This window comes from Podarcis erhardii (assembly GCF_964252035.2).
Source record: "Podarcis erhardii genome assembly, chromosome: 16".
Lineage (NCBI taxonomy): Eukaryota > Metazoa > Chordata > Lepidosauria > Squamata > Lacertidae > Podarcis > Podarcis erhardii.
This window is the reverse complement of record NC_138514.1, coordinates 38,583,428-38,602,854: the sequence shown is the minus strand read 5'-3', so window position 1 is coordinate 38,602,854 and position 19,427 is coordinate 38,583,428. Positions and strand designations below refer to the sequence as shown.

The following is a 19,427-nucleotide window of genomic DNA, read 5'->3' as shown; positions in this document are numbered from 1 at the left end:
GCACCCCACCTATATCTATTCCCACCTGGGACCCTCTTAAGAAAGTTGAAGAGGCTCATACCAGGGCCTCTTGCGGCACTGGAAAAACAAATTAAGGAGGCCTCTGTGTCTGGTGGAAGTCTCAAAAAAATGCATGGTAATACAGGGTCTCATCTGCCAGTGGGCACACTGCCCCTTCCTGCCACACAGATGCCACGGCAAGTTGCTATCGAAGAAAGATGCTCTGGGTACCAGTTTCTGGGAGGGAGAAGTCCCAGGTGTGCTTGATGCATTATGCAGGAGGGGGTGGTGCTCGGCCGCACTGAGACCAATCAGATCCCTTCCCTGGGGCAGGTTGGGTGGAGCACAAAGCGTGTCAAGGGCCCGCCCCATCGACGTGCATAATAAGAATCTCAGGCGGGGCTCTATTTTGCATAAAGGGCGTGGCCTCCATAAGAAAGATAGAACTGGGAGGGGGGGCGGAATAAAATATATACTGGGCGGGGAATAAGGAATTGAGAGTGGGCAACCGGAAAGACACATAGGGGGTGAATGTTATCATGCGTGGCTTGCATAATAATAAAGTGGGGAGGGGAATCTGTTCTGCTCGAGGGGCGGAGCTTGGATGGCGGGGGCGGGGCTTCAATTTGCATCCTGAGAAGCGCGGGTCTTGCGTTTTGCATAAGGGGAGTGGCTTTGATAATAATGAGGCAGCTGGAGCGGCTTTGTTTTGCATGAGGGGCGTGGCTTGAATAATGATAGGACGGTTGGGGCGGACCTGTTTTGCATGAGGGGCGGGGCTGCGTTTTTTCATCCTAAGGAGGGCGGTCCTTGTATTTGCCTACGGGGCGTGGCTTTGCGCGAGTGGGCGGGGCCCGCGGGCCTGAGATTTGCATGGGCGGGGCCAGAGAGTCTCTCCGGCTTAGCGGCGCTGCTTACGTAAGGCGGCTTAGCGCGGAGCGGGCGATGGGGCTGGCCATGGGGCGGGTGGGCTGAGGGGCCGAAGCGGGGCCATGGGAGGCGCGGGGAGCAGCAGCTCCAGCCCCGAGGAGGCGCCGCCCGCCGGGATGCTCAAGGTAAGGCTCCTGCCTCTGGGCATGTGCAGAGCGCCTCGCCTCGCCCCTCCTTCCATTGTCCTGGGCCTCTCCTCTGAGCATAGCTGTCAACTTTCAGATTTGAAAATAAGGGATCGGCAGCCTCACCTGTCCCGGGGACAGTCTACGGGATATCTAACAATCCGGGATAGCAGCAGGAAACGGAGCTGGAATAAGGGGATTTCCCGCAAAAAAAGGGAAGGTTGACAGCTATGCCCCTGAGTTTCCTCCTCCGGACAGCCCTGCGAGGGGAGCTGCGTGGACAGAGCGCCCTGATGCCTCGCTGGCGTCCCGATCTGCCCTCTTTCTCCAAGGACGCGGCTCCCCCTCCTCGCCCCATCCCCACGACAGCCCTGCAAGGTAGGCCAGGCAGAGAGAGGCAGCGACAGGAGCTTCGGGAAAAGGAAACTTGCCCAGTAATAAAGGAGCCTGCCAGTGGGGGATCGGCGCCTCGTGGGGCGCAGAGGGCTGGGGACGGGGGGAGGCAACCCCTTGTAGCCCCCCCCCCCATTTCTCCTTCCCTCCCACCTATTATTTGCTGCCTGAAATGTGATGTTCTGCCGTAGGCGCAGCCAGAGGATGCTCTGTATTCCTTCATCTTCCTCAAGACAGGGATCCCCCCCAAAAGAAATATTTGGAACCCACCAGCCTCTGGCTTTGTAGCACTACTGCAGTGGTCCCCAAATGGGGTGGGGAGAGACACACAATAAATTCATCCCTGTGTCCCCTACCCTATAAAAAGCATCGTGCAAGCCACTATTCTGAACAGTGCTTTTGTTCAGCCAAACAGCAACAGTCTGCTGCTCCTGCAGATTTATTCAAAATCCAAATGTATTAGATGGATGGACTTGATCCAGTGAGACCAGCTTTTGAAAGTCTGTTATTTGCACCTCCAGTGCCCGCCTGCCACCCCCTTGCCTCTTAGCGCCCCCTAGATAAACTCACCGCCCCCCCAGAGGTGTTTGCTACCACTCAATTGGGGAGCTGCTGCTCTAAGGGTGGTGTTGCGGTTCTTCCCCTCACCAAATCTAAATTAAATTCTACCAATTTGGGACCTAAATTGGATCTATCTCCTTTTAGAGGTATTTTGTGTGTAGTTTCAGCTTTTGCTCCAGCTGCAACACTTCTGGAAGAAGGCAGGCTTGGCCACAGTTTGCCCAGGCTGGACTGCTGCAGTTCATTCTCTGTGGGGCTGCCTTGGGAGACTGTTTTGGAAACAGCTGCTGGCACAAACAGCTGCAGCCCCCTCGCGAAAATGGGACCTTGAGACTCCATTCGTAGTCAAACTGCAATTGACTCCAGTTTGCTTGAGAGGTTTTGATTTGTTTTTTAAACTGGTTACCACATTCAAGGGAAATGGAACCCAAGGTATTTTATGAGCTGCCTTCTCCCATGGAGTCCTCCCTGCCTGTGAATATCTTCTTTGTCTTAGAAGCAGCAAATGGGGATTATGGGGCAGGGTAGTCTCAGACACTCTTCCCCCCATTGCTGGGAGGCCCCTCTGCCCTGCTTGCTGTTAATTAATCACTTCAGTAGATTTATATCCCACCTTCCCTTCAAAGAAATTGTGGTTATTGCCTTTGCACCCGACCACTTCTGTTTTTTCGGAAGAGTTGTTTGGTGCCTGCTGAGGGAACAGAAGGACCTTTGCTCCATCCTGCCCGTTATTATCTACACTGACTGGCAGCAACCTTCTGCAGTTCCAGGGGGTGGGGGTCTCTCCCCGTCCTTCCAGGATTGAATCTGGGGCCTTCTGCAAGCATAGCAGGTGTCCTACCCCTGTCCTATGTGTACCTTAAAAGCATTCCTTCTATAAAGCTCATACTTTAATGCTGATCTTTTTTATTTTTATTTTTTACATATTGCTTGGTCAAAAAGCAAAAGACAGGCACACAGAAACCTCAGAGGGGCTCCAAGAAACCCTCAGAATTATCTGTGCTGTTTGAGTTGTTGTTTTTGTCATAGAATCCTAGAGCTCTGGAGGTGGAAGGGGCCCCAAGGGCCATCTAGTCCAACCCCCTGCTGTGCAGGATTCCCAGCTTTTAATATAAGAAGGGACTGCTGGATCAGGCCAAAAAGGGCCCATCTAATCCAGCATCCTGTTCTCACTGATAGCCGTCTCCTCCATGAATTTGTCCAATCCTCTTTTAAAGCCATCCAAGTTGGTGGCCATCACTGCCTCCTGTAGCGGGGAGTTCCAGAGTTTAACAAGGCACTGTGTGGGCATGTGCTAGCTCTGTGGGTTGGTCAGGGGTGCAAGGAGTCCTCGCAGCGGGAGCAGGAGTCCTTGTAAAGAGCACGCCATGGCAGGACAGGCATTTAAAATATTTCTTCCCCTCTTCAACTGTGTATTGGTGGAAAGGTGTGCAGCTGAGGCAGTATCTAAAGGAGGCATTATGATTCCAAAAAAATCACAAGGAAAAGTGTTACAAGCCACTGTTGTGGCAGTTGGAACAGGCTCTAAAAGCAAGGAGGGAGTCACTCTTCCAGTTAGTGTAAAAGTTGGTGAGAAGATTTTGCTCCCGGAGTATGGTAGAACAAAAGTTGTACTGGATAACAAGGACGATTTCATATTTAGAGATGGAGATATTCTTGGAAAATATGTGGGTTGAACAGTTCATCTTGCTGCGTTAGCATTAAGTTTTCATTCCACAAAAAGTGCTCAAATCATGTAAATAATTTCTTTATTTTCTAATAAATGCAAATTCTCCCAAATTACCAAGTATCATTATGACTTCAAAATAAAACAATGTGTATGGCCAAAATACATTTCTTACTGTCTTAAAACAAAACAAAAACTAGGCACTGTGTGGAGAAGGGCTTCCTTCTACTTGCCATGAATCTTCTGACATTCCGCTCCAATAAGTTCCCCGCTATTGCTGTTACTGAAGCCTGTCCCTTTTGTCTGCTCCTGCTTTCCTTGGGGCCTCGCCCCATGCCTGTCCTCCTCTGCAGGGTCGTGGGTCCAGTTTCCTGTCCGATGCCTCCTGGGCACGAGGTTGGAAGAACCTCCTCTCCAGCTTTGGCGGCACACTTCTGGGCCTGGAGAGAGCCTTTGCGGGCAGGAACCCCCTGAAGCGAGAGTCGGGGTCTGTGGTGGAGAAGCTGCCCCAGCTGGCGAAGGAGGGGGCTGAGAGGGCCCTGCCCCAGTGCATCTCCCTCTTCTTGCCCGAATTCCCAGTCCAGCCTCCAATGGGGCAGCGCCAGCTGAAGGTCAGTGCCCTCCTAAGGGGGGGAAACTAAAGCGAGTCTCAGGAAGCAGATTTGGGGGAAATTATTATTTTGCATTTTTATCCCACCTTTTCCCCTCGAAGATGCTCAAGGCGCTGTATGTGGTCCCCTCCCCACTCCTCATTTAATCCCCACCACAACCCTGCGACGGAGGCGAGGCTGAGAGGCAGCAACTGGCTCACACCAGTGAGCTTCATGGCCGAGTGGGAGGATTCGAACCCTGGTCTCTCCCAGGCCCTGGTCCAGCATTCTAACCACGTCACCACCCTGCCTCTCACTGGCACCCACACCGGGGACAGCAGAGGTGGCGCCTTCCCCCTTGGAGCATCGGAGGCTGCCATAGCCTGGCTCCACCCATTGGCCCACCCAGCCCAGCGCTGTCAGTCTGACTGGCAGCCATTCTTCAGGGTCTCATGGACGGAGGCTTTGTCCCAGACCACCCTGAGACGCTGTTGTCGAAAGAGCCGGAGTCCTTCTTCCTGAAAAGGACTTGCTCTACCTCTGAGCAGTGGCCCTTCCCTTAAAAACACAGCAAATTTCTAGTCCTCATGGTTCTGAATGGACGTCTGGTTTAAATAGGAATGGTGGAAGCTGCTTTAGGCAGACGATTGACCCATCTAGCTCCCCCAAGACCCATTTATACCTGGAGGAGCGTCTCCACCTTCATCGTTCTGCCCGGACACTGAGGTCCAGCTCCGAAGGCTTTCTGGCGGTTCCCTCCTTGCAAGAAGCCAAGTTACAGGGAACCAGACAGAGGGCCTTCTCAGTGGTGGCGCCTGCCCCGTGGAACACCCATCAGATGTCAAGGAAATAAACAACTATTTGACTTTTAGAAGACGTATGAAGGCAGCCCTGTTTAGGGAAGTTTTTAATGTTTGATGTTTCATCGTGTTTTTAATATTCCGTTGGAAGCTGCCCAGAGAGGCTGGGGAAAACCAGCCAGATGGGTGGGGTATAGATAATAACAATAAGAATAATAAGAATTTTTTATATCCTGCCCTCCCCAGCCGAAGCCGGGCTCAGAGCGGCTAACATCATCATCATCATCATTATTATTATTATTATTATTATTATTATTATTATTATTATTTTATTATAAATTTATTTTGGAACATAGGAAAGCGCTTTATTCCGAGGTCAGATCAGTATTGTCTGCACTGACTGGCAGCAATGGCTTCCAGGGCTCCAGGCAGAGAAGCTGGAGCTACTGGGGCTGGAACCTGGGATCTGCATGCACGGTTGGTGCTCTGCCACTGAACCCCTGTCCCTCTTCATCCTTGCAGATCCTGGGCTTTGTGGCCAAGGGGTCCTTTGGGACAGTCTTGAAGGTCTTAGACTGCGGGCAAGAGAAGGTCTTTGCGGTCAAGGTGAGTGCCTGCCTGACCCCCAAGACCCCCAGCCCTCTGCCTCTCTTTCTTGCTCAAAGTCTTGTTTTCTTTCAGGTGCTCCCCAAAGTGGAAGTTCTCCGCCGAGACACCCTCAAGCAGTGCAAGGAGGAGGTCAGCATTCAGGTGTGTCCTGAGCTCTGTGGGTGCAATATCTATTCTCAGGGGGAAAGGGGTTTTTTTTTTTGGGGGGGGGGGTTGTTTCCTGAACTCCTGGGGATGCCCTGCAGGACTTGAGATTCAAGGCCTTTATTCATTTATTCAATTTATTGTATTTCTATGCTGCTTGCAAACAATAACATAACAGGGCATCACAAACGCAGCATAACCCAAACAATGCAATAAACAAATCACCAGTAAAACCATTAGTCGGCATATAGCAATATTCAGCCCAAACCAATACACTGTACACCAAACATTAATTTCTCCTGATATGGAAAAAGAGAACAAATGAGCACCAAGTTCATTTTTATTAACGAGACAGCCAAACACAGGTGGCCACTAAACAATTACATACAAACACAGTGCATAAGAATTATAAAGAAAAACACGAAACAGTAAATAAAGCATACCGTACATTAAAAATCCCATAATCTTAAATTGCAAGGGAGTCCACGTGACTTTGTCTAAGTTGAGCGGCCTTCGCTGCGAATTTAGCTGTGTTAAACGTTGGGTGCTTAATGTTTGGGTACCATTGGACGCCCTTTTGAATCAAGTTGGAAGACTGAGCTTTTCCAAACTGCTCTGATTTTCACCAAATTTGTGTGTGTGTGACTATATATATATCAGGCCTTCCAAGTGTCCCTATTTTCCAGGGACAGCCCTGGATTTACAGAAGATGTCCCAGTTTCTGATTTGATCCCGGAATGTCCTACTTTTCCTATTTTCATTAGAGAAATATTGGAGGATAGGGAGTTATGTGACCCCCAACCTTTAGAAAACATCTGAGGGCAGCCCTGTATAGGGAAGTTCTTTTTAATGTTTAATGCTCTATTATGTTTCTTATATGTTGGAAGCCACCCAGAGCGGCTGGGGTAGAAATAATATCATTATAATAATTATGCAATAGGATGTCTCTGTTTTCATTTGAGAAATGTTGGATGCTATAATATATATATTCTGATGGTGGAGAGATGCACCGTTGAGCATCATTTTGAATCAAAATCCAGAGGGAACATTCCAAGACCACACTCTGAAGACCAAATCTCTCTCTGTGTGTCCGTTATCTATATGCGTGTACAGTGGTACCTCTGGTTATGTACTTAATTCCTTCCGGAGGTCCGTTCTTAACCTGAAACTGTTCTTAACCTGAGGTACCACTTTAGTTAATGGGGCCTCTTGCCACCGCACGATTTCTGTTCTCATCCTGAAGCAAGGTACTATTTCTGGCTTAGCAGAGTCTGTAACCTGAAGCGTATGTAACCCGAGGCACCACTGTATTTCATTTTTACTGAACGATAGATGGGCCTTTGGGTGGCATTTTGAATCGAGATGAAAGGCCGAACCTTTCAAGAGGGCACTTATTTCCACCAAATTTGTGTGTGTATATTGTCGTGACGATGGAATGATGTTTATTTGTCCTGAATAGATTTCGGTCGTTTGCGATCTCCGGCTGCACCATCTACCCCTTTCCTCCGCAAAGAGGTTGATATGTCTTCCAAATCCAAGAAGCCCCTCTGCCCCCCGCCCCCAAAAAGCCCTCCCCTGCTGGGCTCCCTCCTTCACTCACCGCTCCCCTTTTCTCTTGTTCTCCAGAAGCAGGTCAGGCACCCTTTTGTGCATTGCCTGGGAGACAGCTGGCAAGGCCGCCGCCATCTCTTTATTAGTGAGTGACCATCTGCCCTGCGGGGCTCGGCTAGAGTAGAGATCTGTCCCCCCTCCCACCGTCCTTCTCTCCCCACCCTGTGCCCCCCACCCTCGTGCGTGTCCAGCCATGTGCCGCTGAGCCTTTGCCCACACATGTGACTCCTTGTTTACTCTTCCCGGAGCTCGTTCTGCTTCTCCCCTGCCATAGGAATCGGCTGGCTCTCACGGCCTGTGCAGGGATCAACAGCTTCTCCTCTCTCTCCTTCCCCTCTTCTTGCCAACACACCGTTAAAAAAAAGAAAAATTCATTTGTTAACACAAAAAAGAGAGTGCAAAAAAAAGGGGAAAGACTAAAAAACCCAGACCGTTAAGCGTCACAGCCTGGGAGAGCAAAAGTGCAAAGATACAGGGATAATAAAGTATTAACTCATGCAAAGATTCCCTTAGCAAATAATATTATTTGCAGTTAAAGGCATTGCTATTTCAGATAATATGATCTACAAAGGGACTGTTTGCCCGAGTTAATACTTTTACATGGTGTTGTTTGCAAAGGGGATCTTTCTATTTTAGTAATACTTTACTAAAATAGTTGAGCTACCTGGTATCTTTGTAAAAACAAAAGTATTCTCCACCTGTAAGTTCCGTTGTTATTGCGAAAAAACGGTTTTGGGTACCCTTAAATGAGCCAGACATTTGCATATACTGATGGCACTGAATGACCACGTGCCTCAATATTTGTATAAGGAATACCATATTTATGTGAATCTAATGCACCATTAAATTAATGCGCACCTTGGTTTTCAAAACCTCGAAGCAAAAAAACCGATCTGCTGGGGAATGTTAATGTGCACCCTAATTTTCACAGAATAATTTGGCAAAAAAGCGAACATTACATTTGAGTAAATACGGTAAAATAATGCCATACACAACAACCCTGCGAGGTGCTCCACCACTGGCTCTCTTGCTGGCCTCGGGTCCCCTCTCCTCTGCCCCTCCTTGAACCCCACCTGGACCCTGAATTTCCTTCTGCCTTCACCCCTGGGCAGCAGGTGGCTGCTTTCAAGGCTGTGTGCACAGCATCCAGCACCTCTTCCCTCGCTCCAAAGTATCCTGGGAACTTTAGTTTACCCCTCGCGGTGCTACGATTCCCTGCACCCTGAACAAACAATAGTTCCTGGGCTGCTTTTGGAGGAAGCCACCTGCTGCACTATACATTTAAAGCGCATGGCTTTCCCCAAACCATCCTGGGAACTGTGGTTGGTTAAGGGTGCCTGGAACTGTAGCGCAGTAAGTGGGTAAACGACAGTCCCCAGGATATTTTGGAAGGGGGTGCGTGCTTTAAATGTGCTTTTGATATACGGGGCATATGCGTCGGAGGAAAAGGACATGCACTGCATGTACAAAAGGCGCAAAGTGGGGTCAGCAGGCTCTGTTCAGACTCTATAAGTAACACCCCCCTCTTTTCCCCACCCCCTCTTATCTCTCCCTGCCCACCAGTGTGCACATATTGCAGTACTGGGGATTTGTACACCCTTTGGAAGTCGGTGGGGCGTTTTGCCGAAGCCGTAATCCGCCTCTTTGCTACGGAGTTGGTCCTGGTGCTTGGTAAGGAAGTGCTGTGGGTTTGGGGACGGGGACTGGGGTCAGTCTAGATCAGTGTTTCCCAACCTTTTTTGGGCAAAGGCACACTTGTTTCATGAAAAAAATCTCGAGGCACACCACCATTAGAAAATGTTTAAAAAATTAACTCTGTGCCTATATTGACTATATATAAAGTAACTCTCTTTAATAGGAATCAAATAAACACAAAGAAAGTATTTTATAATTACTTTATTATGAAATAGTAAGTACCGTATTTTTCGTCCCATAGGACGCTCCGTCCCATAGGACGCACCTACTTTTTTGAGGGGGGAAATAAAGGAAATTTTTTTTCCCTTTATTTCCCCCCCCAAAAACCAGGTCGGGGAACAGTGGGATGGCGGTGCTGCGCCTCCCCGCTGTCCCCCGAGCTTGTGGGGCTGGCCCATGTCTGCCTGGCGCGAGGGGCGCTCTGCTTCAGGGCGCCCCGCGCGTCCGGCGGCAGGCTACAGTCCGCAGCATGGGGAACCCTCTGTTTCAGGGCGCCCCATGCGCCCCCCGGGTGCGCAAGGCTTGCCAACACGAGCGCGGAGCACGGGGCGTCCTCCGAAGGGTGCCCCGTGCTCCGCGCTGCCAGCTGCCGCCCGCAAGCCTTGCGCTCCTGGGGGGAGATCCCCCGGGTGCGCAAGGCTGGCCAACACCAGCGCGGAGCACGGGGCGTCCTCCGAAGGGTGCCTCGTGCTCCGCGCTGCCAGCTGCCGCCCGCAAGCCTTGCGCTCCCGGGGGGAGATCCCCCGGGTGCGCAAGGCTTGCGGACACCAGCGCGGAGCACGGGGCGTCCTCTGGAGGGCGCCCTGTGCTCCGCGCTGCAGGCTGCTGCCCGCAAGCCTTGCGCTCCCGGGGGGAGATCCCCCGGGTGCGCAAGGCTTGCGGACACCTGCGTGGAGCACGGGGTGTCCTCTGGAGGGCGCCCCGTGCTCCGCGCTGCAGGCTGCTGCCCGCAAGCCTTGCGCTCCCGGGGGGAGATCCCCCGGGTGCGCAAGGCTTGCGGACACCAGCGCGGAGCACGGGGCGTCCTCTGGAGGGCGCCCCGTGCTCCGCGCTGCAGGCTGCTACCCGCAAGCCTTGCGCTCCCGGGGGGAGATCCCCCGGGTGCGCAAGGCTTGCGGACACCTGCGTGGAGCACGGGGCGTCCTCTGGAGGGCGCCCCGTGCTCCGCGCTGCAGGCTGCTGCCCGCAAGCCTTGCGCTCCCGGGGGGAGATCCCCCGGGTGCGCAAGGCTTGCGGACACCTGCGTGGAGCACGGGGCGTCCTCCGGAGGGCGCCCCGTGCTCCGCGCTGCAGGCTGCTGCCCGCAAGCCTTGCGCTCCCGGGGGGAGATCCCCCGGGTGCGCAAGGCTTGCGGACACCAGCGCGGAGTACGGGGCGATGGGATGTGGGAGGGAGCTCGCTCCCCGCCCCGCGTGTGCTCGCCGCCGCCGCCCCGCCTCTCGCCGCCCAACTCGCCCGCCTCCCTCCCACGGCACACCAGCCGTGTGCCGCGGAACACCGGTTGGGAAACACTGGTCTAGATGATGCCCTGAGTCCCTTCTAATTTGGGGGGTCCTGTCCAGAGTGAGGGTTGAACTCTTAGCAGATGACTCCATTGCTGGCCGGACAAGTCTCTTTGTAAGACAATGGCCGGAGCTGGCCTCCTGAGTGTCCTCATCAGCGCCCGAAAGGACGATCCAGATTGCAAGAGCCCCCACTAAGTGAGGGGGTTCCCCTGGGCTAATGGGTGGGCCCTTCCTCTGAGCCTATGTTTTTTTGGAGTGTGTGAGCTCAGTTGGGAGCAGGAGACAAAGAGATCCGCTTGCTCTGTGCTGGATCCTGCTGTGAGCCTCTTGCTCAGGTTGCATATACAGTGGTCCCTTGGTTCTCAAACTTTATCCATTCCGGAAGTGCGTTCCAAAACCAAAACGTTCCAAAACCAAGGTGCGCTTTCCCATCGAAAGTCATGCAAAATGGATTAATCCGTCCCAGGCTTTTAAAAACAACCCCCAAAACGGCAAGTTAACATGAATTTTACTATCTAACGAGACCATTGATCCATAAAATGAAAGCAATAATCAATGTAAAAGGTAAAGGTAACCCCTGACCATTAGGTCCAGTTGTGACCGACTCTGGGGTTGCGGCACTCATCTCACTTTACTGGCCAAGGGAGACGGCGTACAGCTTCCAGGTCATGTGGCCAGCATAATTAAGCAGCTTCTGGCGAACCAGAGCAGCACACGGAAACGCCGTTTACCTTCCCGCTGAAGCGGTACCTATTTATCTACTTGCACTTTGTTGTGCTTTCGAATTGCTAGGTTGACAGGAGCAGGGACCGAGCAATGGGAGCTCACCCCGTCGCAGGGATTTGAACCGCCGACCTTCTGATCGGCAAGTCCTAGGCTCTGTGGTTTAACCCACAGCGCCACCCACGTCCTAATAATCAATGTACTGTACAGTACTATAAATAAATAAGACAATATTGTACACAATAAAAATTAAAATTAAACATTTTTCATACCTGCATCATACCTGATGATAGTCATTGTTTGGATGATGAACAGTAGCTGAACAGGGTTCCATACAGTCACAAAAACAAATGAACCGAAAAAGCCTCAAAAATAGTGCTCGCTTCGGCAGCACATATACTATAATTCGAAAAAGCCTCAAAAATAAAAACGCAATATAAATAGCAAAAACAAATGCACCAAACTTAATCCGTTCCGGAAGTCCTTTTGACTTCCAAAATGTTCAAAAACCAAGGCGTGGCTTCTGATTGGTGCACGTGCCCTGGAAAAAATAGTCAATAGCTGCATCGGACGAATTCTGAAAAACGTTCCAAAACCGGAACACCTACTTCTGGGTTTTTGGTGTTTGGGAACCAAGGCATTTGAGAACCAAGGTACCACTGTATGCACAAATAAGACCATGGGCGCTCAAAGCCCCATTATCTCCTCTGTCCCTCATTCCAAGGATATCCTACTGGAATCTTTCTCTGCTGGGAGATTGGGGTGGGGTGTGGAACAGGAGAAACTTCACCCAGGCCACCGCTGATCTCTTTGCCTCACGCCAATGGGGCAAGCCCTAGAGAGTTCTTCACATACTTTGGAGCAATCACAGCCTTTAGTAATAATAATAATTTTTACCACGGATGGAAAATAAAATTGGAATGACGCTTACTTCTCTTCCTTCTCCCAGGCTACCTCCACAATCTGGGCATCGTCCACCGCGATGTCAAGGTACAAGAGACACCTCCTTCCCCCCCTGTAGTAATGCTCTGGCCACGCGCCCCTCCCTCACCTGTCCTTACCATCCAGCTGGGTCAGGTTTAGAGAAACGGCGGCTGGCAGCATATACTTTTTACAGGACAAAATGCATCCAAAAAGGTAGTTGCTGCCACCACTCCCCTGCACCAGGGCACCAGAAGACATAACCCAAGGGAGAAGGTTATACTTCCTAGTTACCGGCTGCCCTACCCTGCAATTTGTTTCCACAAAATGCAGGCAGAAATTCAACAGATGTAGTATGGCTGATTGATCAAGCTCTGGATTCAGGCTTTCCCACAGAATGGCACACAAGACAAAAGAAAGTTCTCTTTTTAAAGTTTATTTAAAAAACAAGATTAAACATACTTTAAAAAGCAGGCACATCTCTTATACGTTTCAAACAAGTAAAACAAAGACATTGTAGAATACAGCTAGCTAGTATACTCACAAACTAAGAACAAAGGCAAAGTTAGAATGGGATCTTTATTTCTAAACCTCACGTGGAAATGGAACTCTGACCCAATCAAAATTCTTGATTATATTTAAATTCACCAATGGTCAGCTAGTTGGCTAATAATTTTAACTTGTGACAGCTGAGCTCGTTAGTTCCCAGGACTTTGGTTCAAAGAGTTCCTCCCTTCTTCAGATACTTAGCAGAGCTGTTTGGGTGTGAATGAGTTAGGTACCAGGTGTCAGAGGACCATTTATCAACCTGGAGAAGTTCCTTCCTGAGATAAGCAACTTCACACATTTGGAGACTGTTAGTCTGCAGTGTTAAAGCAACAAGAACCCATTCCCCATAAATCTTATGTCTTTTGAACTTCCCATAATACTTTGCTTCTCACTTGACCAAAGTTTGGTCTATTGAAATTTCCTAACTTCACTACACCCCCCCCAAGTGTGGGGCAGAGGAATTGGAAGCTGCCTTATCCCCAGTCAAATCCTGGCTCCATGATCTAGCCTAGTATTGTCTCCACTGACTGGCAGCAGTCGTTCTCCAGGGGTCTCTCTCCCAGCCCTGCTGAGAGATGCCTTTAGTGGGGCCTTTTCGCTATGGGCAAGGGCCTCCAACCCCCAACCCTGGGATTGGCCCTTCTCAGGGGATTTGGCCCACCAGCCCAAACTCCTGGCGTAACTTCAGCCTGGCCCTTTCCCAGAGATCTCTGCCTCTTGCACTTGGTGAATCCTTGGTCCGAATTCGAGTGGCGCCAGAGGGGAGGGCACCTTCACACCCTGACTGGGCTGCTCTCTTCTCTTTACAGATGGAAAATATCCTTCTAGATGAACAAGGTGCGTCCCGCTCGGGCTGGCAGGGGAGGGAGTTCCTGAATGTCCTGCGGAGAAACAACATATTATTCTTACCTTAATAAATTTGCCTTTTTATGTTGCTTTAACTCTACCAGAATTTAAATGCTTTTTAGTGGTTATCTTTCACATGTTTTTTATTTGTGGAAGATGCCCTGAGTTCCAGTGGGGGGGAGGGGCAGGAAGAAAAGGCGGATGATGATGATGATGATGATGATGATGATGATAATAATAATAATAATAATAATAATAATAATAATAATAGCCACCCCAAACTCTGTGCCAGACACAAATGAATGCCCGCGATGGGTCTCTCTCTGGGCTGTAATGCCCTAATTTATTTATTTTTTCTCTCTCCCACTGCAGGCCACCTGAAGCTGACTGACTTTGGCCTCTCCCGCCACCTGCCCTGGGGCGAAAGGGCCTACACCATTTGTGGGACCCTCCAGTACATGGGTACGGGCGGTTAAGGAGGCAAAGGGGACAGTGGCTAACTGGGACGGGGGCCGTCCTTGCAAGGCTCAATATCTCCTCCCCTCTTCTTTCTTTGCAGCCCCGGAGGTCTTGAGTGGCGGGCCGTACGCCCATGCGGCAGATTGGTGGTCCATGGGGGTGCTGCTGTATGGCTTAGCCACTGGGAAGGTAAGGCTGTGAAGCAGCTTGGCGAGAAAGACCCCATTGCATGTTCCCCAGTTCTCTGTCTCCTGTGAAGGTAGACTACCTCCGGAGATGGAGGTTCCATTAAGAAGCAAAGACCTGATGAAGAGAGCACAGCAGGTTATATTTTCTGAGAATCCTCTGGAAAAACAATCTCTGAAAGGACCTGTTGATGGCATTTTACCATTGTACTGTGGAGAGTGTATTAACTTAAGGTCTGTGTGTGTGGTTTGGGAGCTGCACAGCTAGGGAAAAAACAATGCTGTCCAGGGTTGTAAAGACTGCGGAGAGAATAACTGGGTGCACTCTTCCCACCTTGGATCAAATCTACGCTTCCAGGTGCCATAAGAAAGCTGCAGAGATAGCGCATGATAGTGCGCACCCCGGAAATTATCTCTTTCAGCTTCTGCCTTCTGGAAGAAGGTACAGGGTTATAAAGACTAGGACTAGCTGCCTGAGAAACAGTTTCTACCCAAATGCGATTTTGGTTTTAAACACAGTGTAAGGTAGTCTCTAGGGGAGTATATTGTATTTAAAAATGGGATATCAGAGTTTTTGGGGGGCTAACCAGGTTGGGATAGCTGGGATAGCAGGCTTGTTGGTTTTTGAATGTTTTATGTAGATTTTTCAATTTTGTTGTTCTGTATGGGGCAATGACAATAAAGATTATCATATAAGGTGAGCCTGAGGTGGAATCAGGCCAGTGTCCTGTTCTCACAGGGCCCAAACGCCCCTAAGAGACTAGGAATCTTGATAGACTGCTTCTGGACATGGAGGTTCCATCAGAGCAGCCCGTTGCTGGATCCTACCTAGCCCAGGATCCCTGTTCTCAAAGGGGCCAAAACATGCCCCAATGGGAAGCTTGGGAGCAGGATCCAAGCAGAAAAGCATTCTCCCCGCCTGCTGTTTCCGGCAACTGGGATTGAGAAGTGTTTTCGCTAGAAGCCATCTCCTCCAGGAATTCCTCCAGTCGACTCTGTGGCCCTCACAGCCTCCTGCAGCAGTGAGTTCCATGGATCAACTGTGTTCTAGCAGCAAAATTCTCTTTGTGGGTAGCAAAGGAGGGTGACTCACATGAGAAAGTAATTGCTGGGCAGGGATCCTAGGGCAACTCTGCGTTCCTGCATGAATGTGCGAGGAGGCAGAGAGGAATCCAGCTCTCCCACGTTTTTTTCAGTTCCCGGTGGCCCCTGAGAAAGACCACGTCAGCATGCTGGAGAGCGTCAAACGCTGCAGCTACGCCATCCCAGGCACCCTCAGCCTGGGCCTCCGCCTTCTCCTCAGCGAGGTGAGCTGCGTTTTTTTCTTAATACTTAAAATTTTGGGCAAATCTAAAATGTGATATTGCACAGACCATAAACTTGACGGTGCAAGTGTTGCACATGGTCAAAGGGTTCAGTCACTTACTGACTCCGGTCTAATTCCTGCATTTCAGGGGGTTGGGCTAGATGACCCCTGGGGGACCCTTCTGATTCTGGGATTCCCACTTCGGAAACCTTTAACGTGTATCTGAGCCGGCCTTCGCCAACCCAGTTGTTTTGGGCCACAATTCCCATCAGCCCACAGCCAGCATGCTGCCAGTTGGTGCAGAAGATACTGAGCTGGGTGCACCCGAATGGGTGCAAGGCACTTTTTAAAACCAGCCCTTCATTTGAGATCATAAGGACTAGGATCTTATGGGCAGAAGCAGTGCTTTTTCTATTAAAAAAATGTTTAGGGGTACTCTCATTTTCCTACTCATATTGAAGTATTGCCCCTAAATGAGGCCAAACTTAGATTCACAGCCACTCTGGGCACAAGAATATAAATAGAGCCCTTCGTCTGGATCAGACAAAAAAGGGGCCGTGTCTGTTCCAGCATCACAGTGGCCATGTGCCCCTAAGAACATGGGAAGTGAGATAGACTGCCTCTGCAGCTGGAGGCTCCATAAGCAGAGCCTGGCTGGGAGATCGGGCAATGTGGGTCCCACCTAGTCCAGCCACCTGCTCTCACAGTGGCCAGCCAGATGCCCCCCAAGGGAAGCCCACCAGATTCCCAGTGACTGACAGCAGTGGGCAGAACACTGCCACCAGGGCTAGCAGCCACCCTTCTCTTCTGCTTGGTAGTAGAGCCCTGCTCTGGATGCAGAAGGCCTTGAGGCTCAGTCCTGTTCTTCCCAGGAAGGGCTGGTTCCCTGTCCCAGAGAGTTGCTGCTGGCCAGTGTAAACATTACTATTATTAATAATAAATTTTTATTTATATCCCTCCCTCCCCAGCCAAAGCTGGGCTCAGAGCGGCTAACAACAATAAAAGTAACACAGCATTCTAAAATTCATTCTAAAATCAATTCAAAATCAAATTAATGGCAGCCATTGGGCTAGAGTTCTGTGAAGATTACAGAAGGAGGGGGTCAGACTGTGCCCTGGCCAAAGGCCTGGTGGAACAGCTCTGTTGTCTCGCAGGCCCTGCGGAAAGATGTCAAGTCCCGCAGGGCCCTGGTCTCTTGTGACAGAGCATTCCACCAGATCGGGGCCACAGCCGAAAAGGCCCTGGCTCTGGTTGAGGCCAGCCTAACCTCCCTGTGGCCCGGGACCTCCAAGATGTTTTTGTTTGAAGACCGAAAGGTCCTCCATGGCACATACCAGGAGAGGTGGTCCCATAGGTACGAGGGTCCTAGGCCGTATATTAATCATAATATCTGTCCCCCACCACCTTTAACAGGCCATAGACTATCTAATAGCCAAAGGCTTGGGTAAAGAGGAATGTTTTTGCCCATTTCCTCAGGATGATGATGGTACCAGTTGAGCCTCTCTTGGGAGGGAGCAGCCCACAGACAGGGAGCCACCACCGAGAAGGCCCTTGCCACTCTCCCAACCTTTTGGGGAGGGGACACATAGAGAAGGGGCAAAGGATCCAGGGCGGTTCTGCATTTGGTAGGCAAACAGTTTGTGCCAGGCAGCTTCTGCCGTCTCCTCTGACCGCCGCCCGCTCTCTCCGTCCAGCTCCTGTGCCAGGACCCCCAGCGGCGCCTGCGCTACCTCCACCACTTCCGCGGCCACCTCTTTTTCCGCGGGATGACCTTTGACGCAGAGATGCTTCGGAAGCGGCCGGTGGATGTTGTGCTGGGCCTGCAGAGCCCCCGGGAAACCCCCCTGGACTCGGCCGCCTTTTCGGATTTCGACTGCGACCTCGTGGCACCCTCGAGCCAGCCGTGGCCGGGCTGAGTGACCCCCGTCCTCCTGGGGGGCAGCAGTTCTTCTCAGGAGGCCCAAATCCGCCCTCGGGAGACCCCCGGGAATCACTGTGAGACCTTCTCAGGAAATGCTTCTTCAAGGCAGCTCTTTGGGCGAATGAAGCCGCCAGGGATCTCAGGAAGCCCAGCCAAAAAAGCACTGGACCCTCTCCGGCAGGGAGGCTGGACCCCTACTTTGCCTGCCACCCCCCTGGCTACTGAGTTCTCCCACTATGCAAGTCCGCCACCCAGAGATCGGGGATGACGAGCGCAGCAAATTTTCCTTCCCATGTAAGGCCAGCGTTGCACAGAATGGCAAAGATGGCTTGTCAGCTGGCTGCCTGCAACTTCCTGTGTGTGCAAGAGTCCTGTGGAATCCGGAAGCTTGCCTCTTTTCCTCACCAACCCTGACCCTGAGCTCAGCTAATCTAACAGACAGACTAATAACCGTAGAGAGAGATATTCCTTCGCTATGCAAGAGGCAGACGGGCTGTGATGGGCTTGCTGCCCCTTCCTCTTCAGATGTGCCAACCCCTTTCCCCCTGTGAGAGTGGATTGTGGCCTGGTTCCGCTCTGTTCAAGAAGAACCGGAACCTTCTCCTTCACCCTCCTTCCTCTCCTCGCCTCCTCCGCCCCGTCTCTGTGCTTTTTCTTAAACAAGCAATAAATCTGTCTTTTATGGGTCTCTGCGGTTGGATGGCGAGTTCTCATCTTTTGTGCAGGCTGCATTGCAGCACACCTGGGGCTGGAAGGTTAGCAACGGAGGGGAATAAATCTCAATTCCGGGAAGGCTGTGTCCTTTTTCTTCCACCCCACCAATCTCTCCAGAGTTGCTGCTAGGCCCCTTACCTCCCAAAGGAGCCCAAAGGGGGAAAACACAAGCAAGAAAAAGCACATTCACGTATTTGGAGTGTTTGTACCCCCCCCCCCAAAAAAAGGCACCCAGAGCAGCTGATGCACAATTAGGGTTGGCGTACGTCCGGAATTTCCAGGAACTTTGTCTGGGCTGGAATCCTATTAATGTTTGGATGTGTGGAAACCCAAAAAAGCCCCCCCCCCCCAGTTTTTGGGGCAGAAAAGCTCAACAGCTTTTCTTCACACACACACACACCAAAAAAGAAAGAAAAACACCTTTGCCTAGAAAAGCTCAACACCTTTTCTGTCTGGATTTTCACTTTCTGAAATACAGTAACCCTATATTAATTGGTTATACCCCACCCATTAATTGATTGATTATACCCCGCCCCTCTTGGCTGGGTTTCCCCAGCCACTCTGGGTGGCTTCCAACACATGTAAAAACATAAAAGTCAAACACAGGGGTTAGCAAACTTTTTCAGCAGGGGGCTGGTCCACCGTCCCTCAGACCTTGTGGGGGGCTGGACTATATTTTGGAGGGAAAAATGAATAAATTCTTATGCCCCACAAGTAACCCAGAGATGCATTTTAAATAAAAGGACACATTCTACTCATGTAAAAACACACTGATTCCTGGACCGTCCAGGAGCCGGCTTTAGAAGGCGATTGGGCCGGATCTGGCCCCCGGGCCTTAGTTTGCCTACCCCTGGTCAAACATCAAAAACTTCCAGATACAGTTACAGATAGGTAGCCGTGTTGGTCTGCCATGGTCAAAACAAAATAAAAAAATTCCTTCCAGTAGCACCTTAAAGACCAACTGAGTTAGTTCTAGGTATGAGCTTTCGTGTGCATGCACGTGTATCTGAAGAAGTGTGCATGCACACGAAAGCTCATACCTAGAACTAACTCAGTTGGTCTTTAAGGTGCTACTGGAAGGAATTTTTTTATTCCAGATACAGGGCTGCCTTCAGATGTCTTCTGAAAGTTTGGTGGTAGTTTTTCTATTTGACATCTAGTGGGAGGGCATTCC

At 50.7% G+C, this 19,427-nt stretch overlaps 1 protein-coding gene and 1 pseudogene across 2 annotated transcripts; both read left to right on the top strand.

Moving 5' to 3' along the window:
• Window positions 1–992: 992 nt before the first annotated feature.
• On the top strand, window positions 993–18,227 carry RSKR (ribosomal protein S6 kinase related; the record flags this gene model as incomplete). Its single annotated transcript, XM_081843750.1, has 12 exons — window positions 993–1,055; window positions 4,029–4,286; window positions 5,588–5,671; window positions 5,747–5,815; window positions 7,445–7,514; window positions 8,993–9,100; window positions 12,302–12,342; window positions 13,632–13,659; window positions 14,041–14,130; window positions 14,228–14,316; window positions 15,509–15,619; window positions 17,313–18,227. 12 exons carry the CDS (start codon window positions 993–995, stop codon window positions 17,532–17,534), a joined length of 1,233 nt encoding a protein of 410 aa, XP_081699876.1. The 3' UTR covers window positions 17,535–18,227.
• LOC309331520 (10 kDa heat shock protein, mitochondrial pseudogene) lies at window positions 3,283–3,754 on the top strand (annotated as a pseudogene). The gene has a single exon. The product of its transcript is annotated as a 10 kDa heat shock protein, mitochondrial pseudogene (transcript).
• Window positions 18,228–19,427: the final 1,200 nt, after the last annotated feature.